This window comes from Phaseolus vulgaris, chromosome 8, assembly GCF_051622355.1.
Source record: "Phaseolus vulgaris cultivar YP4 chromosome 8, ASM5162235v1, whole genome shotgun sequence".
NCBI classification, from domain to species: Eukaryota; Viridiplantae; Streptophyta; class Magnoliopsida; order Fabales; family Fabaceae; genus Phaseolus; species Phaseolus vulgaris.
In genome coordinates this window covers 5,899,988-5,923,626 of record NC_143505.1, presented here as the reverse complement: position 1 = coordinate 5,923,626, position 23,639 = coordinate 5,899,988, and the positions used below count along the sequence as shown (strand labels likewise).

The 23,639-nt window shown below is 29.0% G+C and overlaps 1 protein-coding gene across 1 annotated transcript; it reads right to left on the bottom strand.

Moving 5' to 3' along the window:
* Window positions 1–13,764: 13,764 nt before the first annotated feature.
* Window positions 13,765–21,089, bottom strand: LOC137823584 (uncharacterized). Its single transcript, XM_068628786.2, has 5 exons — window positions 20,824–21,089; window positions 18,719–20,235; window positions 17,562–17,920; window positions 16,674–16,902; window positions 13,765–14,075 (listed from the first exon to the last, which is right to left on the bottom strand). Exons 1-5 carry the CDS (start codon window positions 21,087–21,089, stop codon window positions 13,765–13,767), a joined length of 2,682 nt encoding a protein of 893 aa, XP_068484887.2.
* Window positions 21,090–23,639: the final 2,550 nt, after the last annotated feature.

The following is a 23,639-nucleotide window of genomic DNA, read 5'->3' as shown; positions in this document are numbered from 1 at the left end:
TATTATTTTAAAAATTAAAATAATTATTAATATCTAAATTAATTTCTATTGATGAATAGTTTTTAAAGTTATATCTAATTAATTCTCAAAGATTTTCACTATAAAAATAATACTTATTTATTAGATATAATTTATTATTCAATTAAATGTGTTTTTAATGGAATTTATTATATAACTAATAATAAAGTATTCAAACATATGTGATTAATATTTAACGGCTAAATATTATAAAACTAAAGAATAATAATTAATATTTATAATAAAATAATGTATAATCTCTTTAATGAAAAAGTGATTATTATATATAAAATAAAACGGCTTATTTTTAAAGAAAACTTCATAAATAAAAGTAAATACTCTACCCACTATATACTAAAAATATTTAGTGATCATTTATTATTTTTATTATTATAATTATCATTGACTACTATTATAATTAGTATTATTATGATTATGATTATTAATAATATTATTGATATTATTATTATTATTAATATTATTAATAGTAATAATAGTAATATAATAACAATTTTAATAATCTTACTATTAATAATGTAAATAATACTATTAATATTAATACTATTGTTATTATTATTATTAAAAATATTATTAATGATATAAATAATAACATTAATATTTTTATTATTGTTACTACTAATAATATTCTTAATAATATTATCAGTGTTACATGTGATTTTACATCTGTAGATCAATTGTTTATAGATTTATAAATATTAATTTTATTAATAATACTAATAATATTAATAATGATCACATTAATAATATTTATTTTGATATAAATTTGTATTAAGTTTCTTCCATTAACTTGATGATTAAAAAGATGTATTAATTATTATAAAAAATGTCAATATCAAAATATAGTTATGCATGTTTTTACAAATTTATATCAAAATAAATATTATTAATGTGATCATTATTAATATTATTAATAAAATTAATATTTATAAATCTATTTATAAATCTATAAACAATTTATCTACCGATCTAAAATCACATGTAACACTGATAATATTATTCAGAATATTATTAGTAGTAACAATAATAAAAATATTAATGTTATTATTTATATCATTATTAATATTTTTAATAATAATAATAGTCGTATATTAATATTATTATTTACATTATTAATAGTAAGATTATTAAAATTGTTATTATGTTACTATTATTACTATTAATAATAATTTTATTATTATTATTATTAATAATAATAATAATAATATCAATAATATTATTAATAATGATAATCATAATAATACTAATTATAATAGTAATTATAATAATAAAAATAATAAATTATCACTAATTTTTTTTGGTATATAGGTAGAAGATTTATGTTTATTTATGAAGTTTTCTTTAAAAATAAGCCGTTTTATTTTATATATAATAATCACTTTTTCATTAAATAGATTATACATTATTTTATTATAAATATTAATTATTATTCTTTAGTTTTATAATATTTAGCCGTTAAATATTACTCACATATGTTTGAATACTTTATTGTTAGTTATTATATAATAAATTCCATTAGTGTTATCAAATAAAATTTCAAAACACATTTAATTGAATAATAAATTATATCTAATAAATAATTATTATTTTTTATAGTGAAAATCTTGAGAATTAATTAGATATAACTTTAAAAACTATTCATCAATAGAAAATAATTTAGATATTAATAATTATTTTAATTTCTAAAATAATATTTAATTTATTAAATATAAAGAATAACTATTTTAAAAAAAAAATTCTAAAGTCTCTCTATATATATAACTGATTCATTAGCAGAAAGAGTGATTAACGAAAAAAAAGAGTGTTAAAAGTTGCAATGTCTGTGGTAGTGAGATGCGTTCTCTTGTTGTCCATGCTTACGTTGACATGGGCAAATAATCATGTGTTTGTTACGAATCATCTGGAAGGAAAAGAAGATCTAAACATTCACTGCAAATCCAAAGATGATGATCTTGGACCGCATGTTCTCCATATTAATCAATACATCAGAATTACTTTTCAGCCTAACTTTTTCTTTGGAACACTCTTCTTTTGTTCGTTTCAATGGGGAAATGGTCCTGTGTTGCACTTTGACGTATACGACCAAAATACGGATTACTACAAGTGTGATGCTGATTGTAAATGGTATGTTCATAAAGATGGATTATGTAGGAATGAACAACAAGATAACTCATCATATGTTCGCAAATGTTATCCGTGGAAACAGTAAAGTGTTTCGTTTCAATTATGTATTGTTTGAGAAATAATATGTACTACTTAATAGCTCAATATATATTATACAAATATAAATTTGAAGGATTAAATTGTGTGTTTAATTTATCAGTTCACACTTATTAGTCTACCAACACTTATTTTATTTGAATCAACATCTTCAACTTTAAAATTTACCTCACTGTATGAATTATTTTTTATCAAATTAGAGTACTATTATATATTTGTCTTACATTTAAACAATTCATTAATGGTTTTCTTCTTTTCTTACATTTTTTTTTCGTATATTAGAATACAATAAAAATAAGGAGGAGAAAATTGAAAATAATTTATAAGAAAAAAATCGTAATTTACATTTTATTCTATTTTTTTATTAAGCGTCACGAAAATGGATTTATAAAAATAAAACTAATAAATAATAATTAAGATTGATATTTTCTTTTATTAATAATAAATAATTTAAATAAATTGAAATATTTAAAGAATATTTCAAGTCTTTTAAAAAAAATATATTACATTCCATAATCTCCCAAATCATGTTCCTTGTAGAAACTTAATGGAGATGACATTTTTTTTAATCGACAAACAATAAATTAAATAGAAATGGAATACAAAGGGGTGTTCCAACCCTTGTACAAAAAACATATCAAACAACTTCTCAAGGAATCCTATAACAATTACAAACCTAGACACATATTTGGAACTGATATCCCACTTCCTTAACCACAAAAATATCAACAATACACTACCATGTTAGTACAAATAATGGGTTTTGGGCCCATTCTGAGAAAGAGAAAAACACCCTTAACCAAGCTTATAACTACACTTGAACCCGTGCTCCTTTAGTTTGCATATGACACTTTGATCATGTATGATTCGAACATCCAAACTATCCGTGTTGTTAAAGTTATGCTAAGAATTTGGTGCCATTGGAGTGGATAGGAATGTGCTAGAAATGTTCTTAGAGATACTAAATTGCAGTATTATGAATATCCCGTTTATCAATCTTGGTTTGCATGAGAAGATGTTAATGAAAATCTATCCTTCGTTGGTCGTCTTTGCTTGATTCGTTAAGTGTTGAAAGCTATTCTTTTGTATTATCCTTTAGCGCGAATTCTTGTGGGGTTGGGATTCTGAGTGAAGGAAAATAGCTTGGATTAAATGGATAATATTTGCAAGCCTAAATGAAAATGGAGACTCGGGTCTACTGAGAACAACGGTTTATGGAAAGATATTCTAGTATCTAAATATGACTCATGGAGGAATCTTTCAGAATCTAGAATATTGAGGCATGCATCTAGATGGTGGTCTGACCTAAACAAGGCGTGTGGGGAAGGCCAGGGAATCAATTGATATTATTCTAATTGAGAATGGGTAGTAGGGTTTGGTGAAATAATTGTCAACTGAAAGTCAATTTTCCAAGGTTGTTTAATAAATCCCTCTCTATTGAAAGTCCCCTGTGTTGCTTTGGTAAATGGCATAGTGACATATGGACATGGGAACTCAAGTGGATATGAGATTGGTTTGAATTGGAGAAACCCCAAGTATGAATTCATGTTTGTGCTAGAAGGTCAAACTCTGAAATCAGGCAGGGATGACTAATGGCTTTGGAGAGACCCGCAAACTTGTAAGTATTCAGTCAAAAGTGCATATGAAATCCTCTCTACTCTTACCTCAGGTGCTTTTAATGAAATGTATAGAGTTATGTGGGGCCTGTCGATACCACCCTCGACACAATGTTTTGCTTGCAGGGCATTGCAAGACAAAATTTCTATAAAGCAAAACTTGATTAGAAGGTTGATTCATCTTGTGGATTCTATGTGCGTTTTATATGAGAGTGAGGAGGAAACGACTTCCCATCTCCGATATCCTGTCCCATCGCGAATGCTATTTGGAATTTATGCAACAAATAGATAGGGGTTAGCTCCGAAAACCATTTTTCTTTGAAGGAACACTTCAACAATTTCACCATACTTAGTTCAACAAAGAAGGTAATAAGTGGTGGAAAGAAGTGTGAATCTCAATCATCTGGTGTATTTGGAAACACAGGAATGGGATAGTTTAAAATCAAGCAAAAGTGGATGCAAGCAAAGTCTTCGCACAGCCAAATACGTGTCTAGGTTTGTAGTTGTTTGATATTTTTTTTATAAGGGTTGGAACACCCCTTTCTATTCCATTTCTATTTAAATTATTGTTTACCGATTAAAAAAATGTCATCTCCATTAAGTTCCTACAAGGAACATGATTTACTATGATTTGGGAGATTATGGAATGTAATATATTTTTTTAAAAGACTTGAAATATTCTTGAAATATTTCAATTTATTTAAATTATTTATTATTAATAAAAGAAAATATCAATCTTAATTATTATTTATTAGTTTTATTTTTATAAATCCATTTTCGTGCGCTAAATAAAAAAAATAGAATAAAATGTAAATTATGATTTTTTTCTTATAAATTATTTTCAATTTTCTCCTGCTTATTTTTATTGTATTCTAATATACGGAAAAAAAAATTAAGAAAAGAAGAAAATCATTAATGAATTGTTTAAATGTGAGACAAATATATAATAGTACTCTAATTTGATAGAAAATAATTCATAGTGACGACTCACAATTTGGTACTTCAAATTTATTTTTGAGATATTATACGTACATATTATTTCTCAAACAGTACATGAAATGAAACACTTTACTGTTTCCACGGATAACATTTGCGAACATATGATGAATTATCTTGTTGTTCATTCCTACATAGTCCATCTTTATGAACATACCATTTACAATCAACATCACACTTGTAGTAATCCGTATTTTGGTCGTATACGTCAAAGTGCAACACAGGACCATTTCCCCATCGAAACGAACAAAAGAAGAGTGTTCCAAAGAAAAAGTTAGGCTGAAAAGTAATTCTGATGTATTGATTAATACGGAGAATATGCGGTCCAAGATCATCATCTTTGGATTTGCAGTGAATGTTTAGATCTTCTTTTCCTTCCAGATGATTCGTAACAAACACATGATTATTTGCCCATGTCAACGTAAGCATGGACAACAAGAGAACGCATCTCACTACCACAGACATTGCAACTTTTAACACTCATTTTTTTGCTAATCACTCTTTCCACTAATGAATCAGTTATACATATATATATATATATACATATATATATATACATATATATATATAGAGAGAGAGGCTTTAGAATTTTTTTTAAAAAAATAGTTATTCTTTATATTTAATAAATTAAATATTATTTTAGAAATTCAAATAATTATAAATATCTAAATTAATTTCTATTGATGAATAATTTTTAAAGTTATATCTAATTAATTCTCAAGATTTTCACTATAAAAAATAATAATAATTTACTAGATATAATTTATTATTCAATTAAATGTGTATTGAAATTTTATTTGATAACACTAATGGAATTTATTATATAACTAATAATTAAGTATTCAAACATATGTGAGTAATATTTAACGGCTAAATATTATAAAACTAAAGAATAATAATTAATATTTATAATAAAATAATGTATAATTTATTATTGAAAAAGTGATTATTATATATAAAATAAAACGGCTTATTTTTAAAGAAAACTTCATAAATAAACATAAATCCTCTACCCACTATATACCAAAAAAAATTAGTGATCATTTATTATTTTTATTATTATAATTATTATTATTATGATTATCATTACTAATAATATTATTGATATTAATAATAATAATATTATTATTATTATTAATAGTAATAATAGTAACATAATAACAATTTTAATAATCTTACTATTAATAATGTAAATAATAATATTAATATGAGTATTATTATTATTATTATTAAAAACATTAATAATGATATAAATAATAACATTAATATTTTTATTATTGTTATTACTAATAATATTCTTAATAATATTATCAGTGTTACATGTGATTTTAGGTCTGACAAATTGTTTATAGATTTATAAATATTAATTTTATTAATAATACTAATAATATTAATAGTGATCACATTAATAATATTTATTTTGATATAAATTTGTAAAAACATAACTATATTTTGATCTTGACAGTTTTTTTTTTATAATAATTAATACATCTTTTTAATCATCGAGTTAATGGAAGAAGCTTAATACATTACCTAACATTTTAACACACATTAACACTATTTTTTTTAATAGGTAATAAAAAAATAATATAAATATGAATATTGCGATGATCTAATCTATGCATTGGTATTCAAAAGTTATATTAACCTGCATTTCTGAATTTATCTGTACTGAAACAACACATTATGTAATACAATGTTACTTTCTTCAAAATCTATATGTTTGCATCTACTGGTCAGTCATTTATTCACAAATATATGTAGATAATGAAAACAGACTCTGAGTGAATTGGATTTAGACATGCATACATATTAATAACTATAAGAAAATTATTAAATAGAAATCAATTTTTGAGATAAAATATAAATAATTGTTATATTGATTAAATTAGAGACCATTTTAGAGACTAATAAAATTTTTGGTTTATAAATTTGTTTCTATCATTGCTGAATAGTTTTTAAATTGGTATCTAATTAACTACCAAGATTTTTGCTACCAAAGTTAGAATCTAAATAATTGGTAGTTAAAACATTGGTAGCTAATTAGATATCAATTTAGAAACTATTCTAATCGGCTCGAGCTCGGTCGGAGTTCGTACTTATCCATAAAAAATCATTAAACAAACTAAATTTAAAAACAAAAAATAATTATATTTTATATTTAAATAATTAAATATTATTTTAGAAATTAAAATAATTATTAATATATAAATTAATTTCTATTGATGAATATTTTTAAAGTAATATCTAATTAATTGTTAAGATTTTCACCATAAAAAATAATAATAATTAGATATAATTTATTATTCAATTAAATGTGTTTTGAAAATTTATTTAATAACACTAATGGAATTTATTATATAATTAATAATAAAGTATTCAAACATATGTGATTAATATTTAACTGCTTAAATATTATAAAACTATAGAATAATAATTAATATATATATAATAAAATAATGTAAAATTATTTAATGAAAACTGGTTATTATATATAAAAAAACACATTAATTTTTATTTTTAACAAATATATCATAAATAAACATAGATCCTTTACACCAAAATAATTTAGTGATCATATTATTATTTTTATTATAATTATTATTAAAATTATTATGATTATTTTTATTCATAATAATAATATTATTATTATTCTTATTATTATTGTTAACAAAAAATAAAATAACCAATATTAATAGTATTAATAATATTTATAATAATATAAATATTGTTAATATTATTTTTAACAATTTTTTCGTAATAATAGTAATAATATAATTATTATTAAGATTAATAATATAATTATTATTAAGATTAATAATATAAATATTATTAATAGTAAAATTATTTTAATATTTTTTATAATAATAAAAACCATTTTCAATATTGATAATTGTTTAATCTTTAAAATAATAATATCTAATTTAATTAATATAATGATTAATTATTTTTTATTTTTAAATCGTAGATTAGTTATTATATGGGAAAATAATTTAAAATGTAGGATTAATATTCATCTAATATCCAATGAACAGATAAGTTCAAATCTCTACCCCGAACAATGTTTATTCTTACACATGTTCAAGAAGTATATGCTTGTGATTGGTTTTTATAGATTAAAAAAATTAAAATATTATGTTATATATAACTCATTAAAGAAACCAAGGTTTGGCTTTCTTAGTAATCACAGCAGTTAATTTCATTCAAGTTATTCATTAAAGAAACCATTCAACATTTTCCAAGTAAAAGAAAAATTAATTTCAGCCAATGTTACTTTTAATGAATTATATTGTTTTTACCATTGAACAAGATTAGTCATAGAGAAAATTTACCACACGAATAATAAACTGCCGACTAAAAGTTATCTAGTCCAAGAAGATGGAAAGCACACAAAGAAGCTCTAAAAACTTTTATCTCAAGAAAAAAAATTGTTGCATGCTCTTCTATTTTTTTCTAGTTTTATAAATATTATATGTGTAATAGATGCTTTATTTTATACTTAGGTCACAGTTTGGGAAAATTTGGAAGACTATGAAATGTAATATATTTTTGTTTAAAAGACTTGAAGTGTAACACTCTAAAAATACACCTAACTATTACAGTACACGTTCTACATATTTCTATACAAGTTTAGAGTTTTTCGAAACATTTCTAATACATGATTAGGACTTATAGAAATACAAATATTTACAAATTCATAGCTCAAACCAAAACTCTAAAGCCTTTAAGGATCTTCTGCACCTGTAAGATCATCTACTCGTGTACGTAGTACAATTATCGCAGTTCATAACACACAAGAAAAACAAGAGTAAGCTAATGAAAGAAATTTCATAACATATTTAATTCATGCAAAAAAGAACCAATCAAACTAATCATTTATAAACATTTCTTTAAATGTTTTCATATAAAATTTCAATATTAATTTCATCATTCATATAGACCACACATGGATCTATTTTCAATCACAATCATTGGATTTCATTTCAATCTCACTTCGTCTTTTGGATGACTCATTAAGTATGCCCTACCAGAGACTAACACCTGATCCAAAGATTACTAGCGAATTTAAGAGAAAGGATCAGGGTAAGTTCAAATATCCAATACCGAGTGTCTACATGGGACCTGGTGTGTATGAACTCCCTCTCTACTTCTCACCACCTGACATCTTAGTCTATATGACTTAGATCATCAGTGAAGCTAGATGATCTCTGTTAAACATAGACTTTTCATACTTAATGTCATCAACAACAACTCATACATTATCCCAAATGTATGACATCAATTTCATACAATTTTTATCATTCAATCATATAACATTTAAAAATTTATAACATTCAATAACCTTTCCAACATCAAAAACATTATTTAATTTCCAAACTATCAAAATCTAATATTTCAACAAGTTTAAATAATATATAAACAAAAAAAACACCCCTACAAGAGAAATTGGATATTGGGACCACGTCCCCTCCCCATTCAGATCTTCTAGCCTAGGGTGTTATTAAAAAAAAATAAAGTTAGTTTCCTTTACCAATAATTCCTTATTCTGGTGGAAATTCTACCACTAAGAGGGGAACCACTCCATAATTTAGGAACCTAAAGTCAGTTATCCAAATCTTACCAAATTTTAGTATGAGCTTAATCAAGTTGATAGAAACACTTTTCTCAACTGGCTCCACTAATATTGATGACTAAATCAGAGAAAAACAGAGAATAAGGGAACTTTAGAGTAAAAATGAACTTATTCTGTGTGAAAATATGATCGAGTAGAAATGTAGTCTGACTCCTCAACTACTACAGGGTGTGATCAGATTTTGAAATAGATGAGGTATGAGAGAGAAAATTAAGAGAGAAGGGAGAGACACGGAAAAATAGAGAGAAAGTGAGTTGGGAAAAAGAAGAATATGAATGTTGGGGGGAGGGGGGTGTTATTTCCTTTTTTTTCTACGGCTGTTACATTATCTCCACCTTAAAAAAATTTTGTCCTCGAAAATTAGCTTACCATGAAAGATTAGGATATGATTATCTTCTCTTCTATTTTATTCCTCAAGTAGAATCACATGAGATTTTGCAATACTTTGACTATGTTAATGTTTCTAGCATGAAGTTACTTTACTTGAGAACCAACAAATTTAACTGACTCAAGAGAGATCTTTTATTTAACTAAATTAGACATTAGAGTATGATTGTGACCAATTATATATATATATATATATATATATATATATATATATATTTCCTTAGTTGTGATACACGAAAGACATAATAAATGTTGGTTAATGAAAGAGACAAAACAAGTTCGTAAGTAGTAGAACCTATTCTCTTTAGAACATAGCAAGAAGTTATGAACTTTGGATAAACTTCTTATATTTGATTGCTCTCCTTACACCAAGGAATGACGTAACTCTCATAAAATCATAATTATCTATAAAGAAATCTAAAGGTCTTCTTCATTTATCTGCCTCATTTGTCTACCTGATCGAAGATGTCTTCAATCATCATAGTCCTCAAAATTTGGCTCACAATTGTTGATAACCAATGTGATGAAAAAATACGCTATTTTTTTCCTTTTACTTGACTAACTTCCTCTTGGTGCATATCAATGAATGCTTCAATATTTTTTCCCTCCATCTCAAATAGACAATTTAGGTCAACCCTATGATCTTCAAATATTTATGCTAAAAGGTTCTTATCAAGTTGCTTAAGAGATTTTGATGAGACCTAATTCAATGATCCACAACTTTGTTGTATTCTAACATGAATAGAGGCACCTCACACCAACCTCTTTGCAAGCATATCTCTAATAACACTTCTATTATCCAATTCAAGCTTATACTAATATAAGCAACACCAAATTCCAAAGAAATGGAATCCATAGAACCTTGAGATATGTATAACTAAATCAAAATGAATTTTTCCCATATTTATTGGGAGAACCTCTTTTACTTTCTAATGGTCATATGTGGGTGTCAACATCACTAGCTCATTTTTTTCTTCAATATTGAGCTATAATATTCTTATATTCAGAAGGATGCAACATCAATTATTAGAGACTCTACTTAAAACTAAGAGTAAGATCTACCACCATCTCATTCTACCCAATACCATGTGTTAAAGGATTCATTCTCACCCTTATGAAAAGATAAGAATAACTCAACCAAACACACACTTCCTTAACATTAGTTACAGTACCCAATGTCACATTTTCACCACTTTTGTCAAACTAAGACCTCTTATCTCACCCAATTATTTACATTACCTCAAGCTTACCATTCTCTTTCATGGGTAGAACTTGCATAGTCTTCATTAATCCATTCCATATTATTCATAGAATCATTTTTCTTCATTGTGTGTAACAAGTAGGTGATAAAATTCATGGAGATATTATTTCACTCTCATCCCGTGAATCTCAAAACTATGTTAATCTAGTTCCTAGTCATTACTTGTTCGGTCTTTGATTTCTTTGACAAGATAAACGAGTAGCTACATAGTTGACTATATCTTTCTTTATAGGTCAGACAAACAAGGACCTATGGAGCCACTTCCTCTTTATGTTGAACCATCAAAAAGACTTCTTCGAATATTATCTTAGTTATGCATGATGCACATTAAATCATTTTTATAACTTTTATACTAGACTATGCTCTCTAACTTGTTGTTTGCAAATACTAACAAGTTATTCTAAACCTCACAATTCCCCTTTTGCTTCCAAATGAAATTCTCAATCACTTAGTTCTTAACATTCCATTAATTTGAATATTTAATCATTACATTTGATACTTGAAATGTCTCCTTGCTCATGGTAGTTTCAACCAAACCTTCCTTCCTCACAAACTTGGAATCTTACTCCCTTAATAACTTTACCAATCTCTTTTCGTGTTTAGTCTCTTTTGATCAAACAAGTACTTAAGATTCTTACAATATTATATGTAACTAATCAACCTCCTGTACCAATCAATTAAATTTACATAACTTTTCATTTCCATGATAGCCATGTAACGACATTGTCACTCACTCTTACTAATCATATTTGAATTTATAGGTTGTCTTATACACATCTTCACTTTTTACTTAAAGTTTTGGATACCTGAATCTCATGTCTACTTGGAAAACATTGATGTTTCATGCAACATGATCCATCATACCATCATCCCTCAACAATCTCATTTATCTTTCAAAAATCCACACATAATCTAGATTTATCACCCTTATTCTTTAGTAACAATATTAATATTTCTTATGGTAGCATATTCGACCCAACAATGTATTTTCTCCATTCTTATTTTTTTTAACTTTACAACTCAGATGAAGTCATTTTATAAGGTGTTATTAACGCCAACCTTGCTTAAGCACTAGAACAAAGAAAAATTCATTTTTATCTTTGAAGATAACCTCGACACTTGCTCTGGAAAACTATGTATAAAACACCACTCTGCCAAACTACTACTTGTCTAACCGATATTATTTATCTATATTTGAAGTTGCATTATGAAACAAGTTACCCTAATTAGTGACTCGTTCTCTACTTGTTGTGCAACTACTCATTCCATATTATTTCAATTTGAAGATGTCACATTTCTATTCATCACAATTAAAAATATTGTGATCGACATAAAGTCAATTCATCCCCAAAGTTATATCTAGATCCTCCAAAGACAGACATCTCAAACTCACTTAGAATTTGAGTCCATAGATAATAACAACCACCTATCATGTATATATAAAAAAAATATTACACTAAAGAAAATGTTGGTGTAAAATTATTAGCTAAAAGGACCATTTTAAAACTTACAATCCAACACTTACCATGTTTAAATTTATTTCCTTAAAATAAACTTGTGTTCAATGTCAACTTCACATAATATAGAAATAATCATCCTAAAACATATATAAAAAAGTATACTCTACGTTTAGAATTAAGATAGTAAATAATCTTGATTTAGTCATGAGTGTGCACCCTCAACACTCTTTATCAAGATTCTTTTCATTCTTAATACTTTCATCTCTATTCATAACAATCACTTTGATTCAACCACAAAGAAGAAAAACGCGAATTATATACGGATCAAAATTCGTATGTAAAGTCAACATTACATACGAATTCGATATTACATACCGACTCTGGCACTATGAAGTGGAAATTAAAACAAAATCAACATTGGATGGGATTCAAACTTAAGTTCCTTCATCAATGACTAAAGAAACTTTAACCACTACACCAGACAAATTCTTTAGTATTATTATGATTTTTAATATACTTATTATTATTAATAATATGAATAGTATGAATAATATGAATAATATAAATAGTATGAATAATATTAATAGTATTAATAATATGAATAGTATGAATAATATTAATAGTATTAATAATATTAATAGTATTTATATTATTTTTAATATAATTTATATTATTTTTAATATAATTTATATTATTATTATTAATATAATTTTTATAATAATTATTATTAATATAATTTTTATAATAATAATAATTATTATTATTAATATAATAATAATAATTATTATTATTAATTATATTAATAATAATAAGTATAAATTATATTAATAATAATAAGTATAATAAAAATCACAATATAACCAAATAATTTTTCTGATCTAGTAGTTACTTAGATGTATTAATGAAAAAACATAAATTAATAAAGAAACATTTAAAGTGTGTTGCAACCATTAGTTAGGTGTGCTGATAAAAAAAAAAAAAACCATTAGTTAGGTGAACCCTACGGGATTAACCCAATATGAAAATATGAATCCAATTGCACCTTATTCAAAGGAACAAGACTACAAATGAAACTTTGACCATTGCGAAATACAAAGAGACGTCCCAAAGACGAAACAGAAACGGATAATAAGATATATTAAGATAAAAATATATCTAATTCCATCTACCACAAATTCGATTGGCACCTTCGTACCTACATGGTCCTTCTTCAGTTATAAACCAATTGCACTGTTTGCAACCTCCACCTTCACTTGGCACACACATATCAAAGTTGTTAAATGCACCTTCCCATTGAAAGAAACAAGAGAATGGTGACTTTCCATGTGTTATACCACCAGAATAATTCAACTCATAGAAACTACCTGGGTGAATACGGTGAAGCTCAGGACCAAGATTGCTGCAGTAAATGGTTACATCCAAATCCAAACTATTTGTGACTTTAACAACTGCCATGCCATTCTTTGCTGACAACAATAACAGCATGAGCACCCACAGACTTGAAACACTCCTACCCCATGATGACATTCTTCCACTTTTCATCAATCCCTTTTCTTTATTCAACAATCTTTTTCAATGTTCAAGAAATACATGCTTCTGATATCTTTTTATAGATACAAAAAATTAAAATATTATGTCATGAAATATAACCCATTAAACAAACCAAGGTACAGTTATCTTTTGATACTGATAGTTTTTTTAATTATAATTAATAACTAACATAGCTTTTTCATAATCAAGTGAATGGAATAAACTTAATACATTACTCAGCATTTTAACACTCATAGCACTAATAGGGAGACAAACGGAAGAAACTTAAACAAAAATAATAATGATTTATTAGATATAATTTATTATTCAATTAAATCTATTTTAAAATTGTATTTAGTAACATCTGAATAGAATTTATTAAATAATTAATAGAAAAAAGTATATTCAAACATATGTTATTAATATTAACTGATAAATATTATAAAAATAATGAAAAATATTTAATATCTATAATGAAATATGTAAAATCTATTTAATGAAAAAGTGGTTATTATATAAAAAGGTGATTATTATATAAAATAATGAAAAATAATAAATATTTATGATAAAATATTGTAAAATCGTGGTTATTATATATAAAAAAAAAGTAATACTTTAATGTTTAATTTTTAAGCAAGTTTTATACTAAACATATAATCTTTAACAACTATATATCATCAGTAATATCGTTATTAATATTGCTTAGGGTTAGATAAATTGTCTACAATATTGGTAATTTTATCTAAGAATTTATATTAGTAGGTAATGTTATTAATATTAGTATTAATATTATTAATATTAGTATTAATATTAATATTAATATTTGTAACAACGTACTCATACAAAAAAACACATGCACATATCTCCATACGTAACCTTCCCTTTCTCCCTTTCCATCTCTTCAATCCTATTTCTTTTTTCTTCACTTCTCACTCCATACATCATCTATTTTAGAATCTGATCAAATTAATAAACAATTCTATCCGATCAAATTTTCTAACAGAGTAAGTTCATTTTTGCTCTAAGGATCCTTCATTTTCTATTTTTCCTTATATTTTTAAACCGAGTAAGTTCATTTTTCTCTAAAAATCCTTCATTCTCTATTTTTTCTTAGGATTTAGTCACAATACCGGTTCTACATATTTCTATACAAGCTTACAGTTTTTCAAAATATTCCTAATACGTGATTAGGACATATAGAAATACAAATATTTACAATATAAGTTTCAAAATCTACGCCTTAAAACTCTTCTGATCCTCAGACACCTGTAAGATCATCTGCTCGTGTACGTAGTACAGTCATCGCAGTTCAAACACAGAAAGAAAAGCAAGGGTAAGCTAGTGAAAATAGAATTTTATAATATACGCAATTAAGTCAAAAGAGAAAACCAAGTTACATGATCAATTTCTCAAATTATACAATCTTTTTCAAATCCCAACATTAAAACAATCACATAGATCTCACATGGATCTACACATCCAAGATATTCAACAAACAACGTCTTCCGGAAGACCCGTATTAAGTAAGTCCTACCAGAGACTAACACCTGATCCAAAGATTACCAGCGAATCCAACAGAAAGGATCAGGGTAAGTTCAATACAACCCAAGCCGTGCATCTCATATGTCACGGTGTGCATGAACTCCCCCATCAGCTTCTCACCACCTGATATCTTAGTCTATGTCACTTAGATCATCAGTGAAGCTCGGAGATCTCTGTTACCACATAGGCATCAATACTTAATACACAGCAAACATTAGTCCATACATTATCCCAAATGTATGAATTCGATTCCATACCATTCCGTCATACAATATCATTCAAAAAGTGATCCACAAAATTCAAAAGCGTAATTAACATAAAAAAAACAACACTTAAATATTAAACCATCAAAATATAATATTTTTACAAATTTAAATAATATATAAACAAACAACCCAATATATAAACACACAACATCCTTACAAGAAAAATTGAATATTGGGACCACGTCCCTTCCGCATTCAGATCTTCTATCCTAGGGTGCTATTAAAAATTAAATTTAGCTTCCCTTACCTCAATTGCTTGCTTTCCAAGTAACTTTTAGAATTTTATTCCCCACAGTCTGGATAAGCTTCAAGATTTACGGGCCTAATGCAAGTTATCCAAACAGAACAAAAATTGAGTATATAGTAGAATAAGCTGAGAGGATTAAACTTCTCAACTGACCCCACCAATATTGATGACTAAATCCTAAGGAAAATCAGAGAACAAAGGATATTTAGAGTAAGAGTGAACTTACTCTGTTTGAAAATCTGATCGGGTAGAAATGTTCCTTAACCCCTCTGCTACAGCGTGGTATGATCAGATTCTAAAATAGATGAGATATGAAGTGAGAAATCAAGAGAGAAGGGAGAGGAGAGAAATTGGTGGAGAGAGAAATGGAGATAAGGAAGAAGAAAAAATGCATGCAGGGGCTTTTGTTTCTGTTTTTAAAAAAGTGTTGTTACATTATCTCCAACTACAAAAATTTTCGTCCTCAAAAATGAACTTACCAATATAGAGATTAGGGTGTGATGCTCGTATCTTCTCTTCAATTTCCCAAGTGGAGTCTCCAGATATGAGATCCCACAATACTTTAACCATGAGAATACTTCTTCCACGAAGTTGTTTCACTTGTGAATCTAAAATTTTGATTGGCTTCACTTCAAATGACAGATTTTCTTTCACTTGGATGGAATCAGACTCTAGAATGTGGCTAGGATCAGGTACATACTTTCTTAGCTAAGATACATGGAAAATATTGTGAATGTTAGCTAAAGGAGGAGGCAAAGCAATTTCATAAGCCACAGGACCTATTCTCCTGAGAATTTGATAAGGTCCTATGAACTTAGGAGTCAATTTCTTGGATTTGAGTGCTCTTCCTACACCAGTGAACGGTGTAACTCTCAAAAAAACATGCTCGCCCGCAGAGAATTCTAAAGGTCTTCTTCTTTGATCTGCATAAGATTTTTGCCTGCTGAGAGAGATGTTTTCAATCTTTCCTGAATCATTTTGACTTTCTCATTGGTTTGTTGTATTAATTCTGGTCCAATTAACACACTCTCACCATCCTGAAACCAGCACAGAGGTGTCCTACACTTTCTTCCGTACAATGCCTCGAAAGGAGCCATTCCTATGCTAGCTTGGTAACTGTTATTGTAAGTGAACTCTACCAATGGTAGAATTTCATCCCAACTGCCCAAATGATCTAACACACAAGTCCTAAACAAATCCTCTAAGGACTGGATAGTTCTTTCAGATTGTCCATCAGTTTGAGGATGGTATGCTGAACTAAGTCTGAGTTTAGTCCCCAAAGCTTCTTGAAGTGTTTGCCAGAATCTGGAGGTGAATCTGGGATCTCTATCTGAAACTATGCTGGAGGGTACACCATGCAATCTGACTATTTCATCTATGTAAATCTGGGCCAACTTCCGCATAGAGATTCTCAGGTCTATAGGTAGGAAGTGTGCCGTCTTTGTCAGCCTGTCCATTATGACCCAAACAGAGTCATGCTTCCGCAAAGTACGTGGTAAGTGGGTAACAAAATCCATTGAGATACTGTCCCACTTCCACACTGGAATGTCTAACTCGGTTAACATGCCTCTAGGCCGTTGATGTTCAATCTTTGATTTCTGACATGTCAGGCAAGCAGCTACAAACTTAGCTACATCATTCTTCATGCCATGCCACCAATAAGACTTATTGAGATCTTTATACATCTTAGTTATTCCTGGATGTAAACTGGGTTTTCTTTTATGACCTTCAGATAACACTGTTTGTTTTAGTTCATTATCCTCTAGTATACATATTCTATTTTTGAATCTCAAAATACCATCCACTCCTAAAGAGAAGTCTTTAGCTTTGTCAGTATTTAATAAGCCCAATAAGTTCTTCAATTTTGAATCTTCCAACTGCTTCTCCTTCACCTTCTCCAGAAATTCATTAGTTATAACAACTGTATTACAACTAATGCAATTTGAAAACATGGAAACCTCCAAATTCATACTCCTGAAATCTTCAATCAATGTTAGCTCTCTAATCATAAGCGACGTTTGTATCTTTTTACGACTCAACGCATCTACAACAACATTTGCCTTCCCAGGATGATATATTAGCTGGAAATCATAATCTTTTAAAAATTCAATCCATCTCCTCTGCCTCATATTTAACTCCTTCTGATCAAACAAATATTTCAAGCTTTTATGATCACTGAACACATTAAAACTAACTCCGTAAAGAAAATGTCTCCATATTTTTAAAGCAAAGACAACTGCTGCCATTTCTAGATCATGAGTTGGATAATTTCTTTCATGCACCTTTAACTGACGAGAAGCGTATGCAACAACTTTCTTATTCTGCATCAGAACACAACCCAATCCCTGATAGGAAGCATCACAGAAAACTTCAAAAGACTGATTGGTATCAGGGATTGTCAATACAGGAGCATTAGTCAACCTTCTTTTCAACCCTTCAAATCTTCTCTCACATTGTTCAGTCCATGCAAAAGGATGATCATTTCTAGTCAATTGGGTCAAAGGAGCCACTATTTTAGAAAAACCTTCTATAAATCTCCTGTAATATCCTGCTAACCCGAAAAAGCTTCTAATTTCAGTAACTGTTTTAGGACGTTCCCATTGAAGTACAACCTCCACTTTAGAAGGATCTACTAATATTCCCTGTGCAGAGATGACATGTCCTAAAAATTGTATTTCTGACATCCAGAAGTCACATTTTGAAAGTTCAACATATAACTGTTTTTCTCTCAAAATGTTCAGGACGGTTCTAAGATGTTCTGCATGTTCTTCCCTTGTACGAGAATAGATCAAGATATCATTTATGAACACTACCACAAACTTATCAAGAAAAGTTATGAATATCCTATTCATATAATCCATGAAGATAGCTGGAGCATTGGTCACACCAAATGGCATGACCAGAAATTCATAGTGACCATACCTTGATCTAAAAGCAGTCTTCTGAACATCTTCCGCTTTCACTGAAATTTGGTGATAACCTGAGCGCAGATCTATCTTAGAAAAGACAACTGCCCCCTGCAACTGATCCATCAAGTCATCAATTCTAGGAAGAGGATATTTATTCTTTATTATTAACTTGTTTAATTGTCTGTAATCTATGCATAGACGTGACGAACCATCTTTCTTCTTCACTAATAGCACTGGAGCTCCCCATGGAGAAACACTAGGTCGAATGAATTGTTTCTCTATTAAGTCTTCTAGTTGTTTCTTCAATTCAGCTAACTCTGTTGGTGCCATTCGGTATGGAGAAATTGACACGGGGCCTGCTCCGGGAATCAAGTCTATTGCAAACTCTATCTCTCTTTTAGGTGGAAGTCTAGGAATCTCATCAAGAAATACATCCATAAACTCCTGAACTACCAACATATCTTTTTGTACTTTATCATTAACTATAGAACAAGCCAAGAGCATAAAACATTCCGCACCTTCTCGCATCTCTCTCTCAAACTGATGAGCTGAGATAACCTGCATTCCTTCTAATTTAGGGAAAATTAACTTCTTCCGACCACAATCTATAAGGATATGATTAGTAGACAACCAATCCATTCCCAATATAACCTCCAAATCTTTTAGAGGTATACAAATCATGTTGATCTTGTATCTATGCCCATCTATAATTACTGGAAACTCAGCACACATGGAAGAAGTTACTATAATACCTTCTGTTGGTGTAGATACCACCAACTCAAATTCTAATTCTCGAACTGGCAACTTAAGTTTCTTAGCACAATCAAAAGATATAAAAGAATGGGTTGCCCCAGAATCAAACAATACAGATAACTGTGTTCCAAGGATATAACAAATACCTCTAACAAGGCTATCAGACTGTGAAGCTTCAGCTCCACTAATAGCAAAAACTCTGCCAGCAGCTTTGGGTTTTTGATTACTATTTTGTTGTAATTGCTGCACTCCGCCAGAATTTGGAGCTCCCAATTGGACACGACAGTCTTTTGTTGCATGACCATACCTGTGACATCTATCACATGTCACATTTGACACTGGATGAGGGCAAAATCTAACAACATGTGGCCCACCGCATCTAAAATATATGAAACTAGGTGGTGATGGAGAACTGGGTCTTCCACTGCTATAAGATTGAGGTTTGAAATAAGGTTTCTTTCTATCTTCATATTTAGGCATGCTTTTAGAAGGTCCTCCCACTTGAGGTTTAGCAAGTCTGCTACTATTTTTCAAACTCTCCACTACTTTTGCTTTCTCTACTAGAGCAGGGAAATCTCTAATAGACATAGGAATCACCACTTCTTTAAGTTCTTGCTTCAACCCAAACTCAAATTTTCTACATCTCCAAGCCTCAGTCATGGTCTGGGTGTAGAATCTAGCTAGGTGTTTGAACCTAGTAGCATATTCTGTGACTAAAAGATTTCCTTGTTCCAGCTGCATGAATTCAATTTCTTTTGCATACCTGACACTATCAGGAAAATACTCCTCCAGGAATCTTACTTTGAAGTTCTCCCAAGTGGCATCTTCTCCTTTGTCTTCCATCATTTGCTTCATGCCTATCCACCAGAATTCAGCTTCTTCAGTTAGTACATAAAGGGCATAGGATAACTTTCTCTCTTCATGGCATTGAGTAGCTTCAAAGATTCTTTCTATGTCTCTCACCCACTGGTCTGCTCCATCTGGATTCACCTTGCCATTAAATCTGGGTGGATTGTGTCTTAGAAAATCCTCCAGACTAAAAGTATGGGGTTGTTGATGAAGCTGAGATGCTTCTGCTGCTAATCTAGATGTTTCTAATTGATGACGGGCGGCCTGATGCTGTTGTGCCATAGTAGCACTCTGTTGTTGCAAGGTTGTTGCCGTCATCTCTATTGCCCGAGCTAAGTTGGGCATATCTACTGGTGGAGGAGGAGTAAGTGGTATACGTGCCATCTACTAAGCACATAAAGAATTGGGTTAGAAATTACTAAAATTTCCAACTACATCTTTAAGACAAATTAACTTCGAAGAAAAAATCATACGAAACAGGTAAAAACCAATCAAAACTTATCTCTAAAATGTACTCTAGCTACTTAGAATTAAGATAGAAAATAATCTTGATCTAGTCATGAGTGTGCACCATCACCACTCTATCAAGATTCTTTTCATTCATAATGCTTTCATTTTTATTCATAACAATTAACTTGACTCGAACACAAACAAGATTTCAAGAAAAACAACTTTGTCAAACATCTTATTAGAAACTTTTAACTAAGTCTTGAGGCTAGTCTTAAACAAAAATCTACACGCAAGAGAAACAAAATAAACCCACTACCCTCAGGTTATCCTAAGGATGAACCGCTCTGATACCATTAAATGTAACACCCCATAATTTACATATAACTATTACAATACTGGTTCTACATATTTCTATACAAGCTTACAGTTTTTCAAAATATTCCTAATACGTGATTAGGACATATAGAAATACAAATATTTACGATACAAGTTTCAAAATCAACGTCTTAAAACTCTTCTGATCCTCAGACACCTGTAAGATCATCTGCTCGTGTACGTAGTACAGTCATCGCAGTTCAAACACAGCAAGAAAAGCAAGGGTAAGCTAGTGAAAATAGAATTTTATAATATACGCAATTAAATCAAAAGAGAAAACCAAGTTACATGATCAATTTTTCAAATTATACAATCTTCTTCAAATCCCAACATTAAAACAATCACATAGATCTCACATGGATCTACACATCCAAGATATTCAACAAACAACGTCTTCCGGAAGACCCGTATTAAGTAAGTCCTACCAGAGACTAACACCTGATCCAAAGATTACCAGCGAATCCAACAGAAAGGATCGGGGTAAGTTCAATACAACCCAAGCCGTGCATCTCATATGTCACGGTGTGCATGAACTCCCCCATCAGCTTCTCACCACCTGATATCTTAGTCTATGTCACTTTGATCATCAGTGAAGCTCGGAGATCTCTGTTACCACATAGGCATCAATACTTAATACACAGCAAACATCAGTCCATACATTATCCCAAATGTATGAATTCAATTCCATACCATTCCGTCATACAATATCATTCAAAAAGTGATCCACAATATTCAAAAGCGTAATTAACATTAAAAAAAACAACACTTAAATATTAAACCATCAAAATATAATATTTTTACAAATTTAAATAATATATAAACAAATAACCCAATATATAAACACACAACATCCCTACAAGAAAAATTGAATATTGGGACCACGTCCCTTCCGCATTCAGATCTTCTATCCTAGGGTGCTATTAAAAATTAAATTTAGCTTCCCTTACCTCAATTGCTTGCTTTCCAAGTAACTTTTAGAATTTTATTCCTCACAGTCTGGATAAGCTTCAAGATTTACGGGCCTAATGCAAGTTATCCAAACAGAACAAAAATTGAGTATATAGTAGAATAAGTTGAGAGGATTAAACTTCTCAACTGACCCCACCAATATTGTGTTGAAGATGGATGAAGTTTCTTCTCTACCTAGCTTTAGTGTGTGTTTGATGTAGAAAATAACTAGTTTGCTTTGAAGTTTGTAATAGGTTTAGATGATCTTGTATTTAGGCTTGTGTATGTGTAAGGTTGTTTTTTCCTACATGACCTATCCTAGATGCCTAACCAAGCCTAGATCAAGCACTTGAAGTGGTTAAAAGTTTTTCCAAAAGCTTTTTAGAGTTTTCTCCACAAATTAGGATACTGCACAAAAATAAATCTGTTTCTCTATAAAAGAATAGGTTTATTTTTGGTCTGCTGAAAGGATTTTCGAAATTTGTTTACGCCACCAAAGGTACAATTCAGTCAGTTATTTCTATTAGCTGAGTTGGCAGTTTTCCTAAAAATAAATATGTTTAGTTTAAACTGAATCTGTTGTTTTCATAACAGCTTTTCAACTATTTTTTGAAAAGTAGTTAGAAACTGTTTTCTATATAAAGAAAAGCTTCTCTCACATGAAAGTATGTTGAGCAATTACGTTTTTGACAGAGATTAAACACTTTCTATGTGAGAAGAAGGATTGAAAAGAGTTTTTGAAAGGTTTTCCAAAGGGATTTTCAAGTGTGCTTGTTCTAGGAAAACTTTGATCTTGGTGAAGGTGCTGGTGCAGTTCTGCAGCAAATTGAACTACTGGTTTTGAGTTCTTGCATCTTCTTTTCAGGTGTTATCTTTCCTTATTCTGGTTTGTAAAGGTGTAAGTGTTAGTCACTCCTTGATAGGGTTTCTTGGAGTGCAAGGTGTGCTGAAATAGGGTTTTTCAGCATTGGTTGTATTGTTCTTGTAGTGTTCAAGAAATGTTGTGTTTGTAAGTGATTGATACTGTTTTTAGTGGATTCCACCTTGGAGTAAGGTGAAACTGGATGTAGCTCTTTATGAGTGAACCAGTATAAAAGCTTGCCTGTACTTTTCTTCTCATCCCTGCACTCGTTTATGGTTTTTGCTTAATTCTGTCAAGAA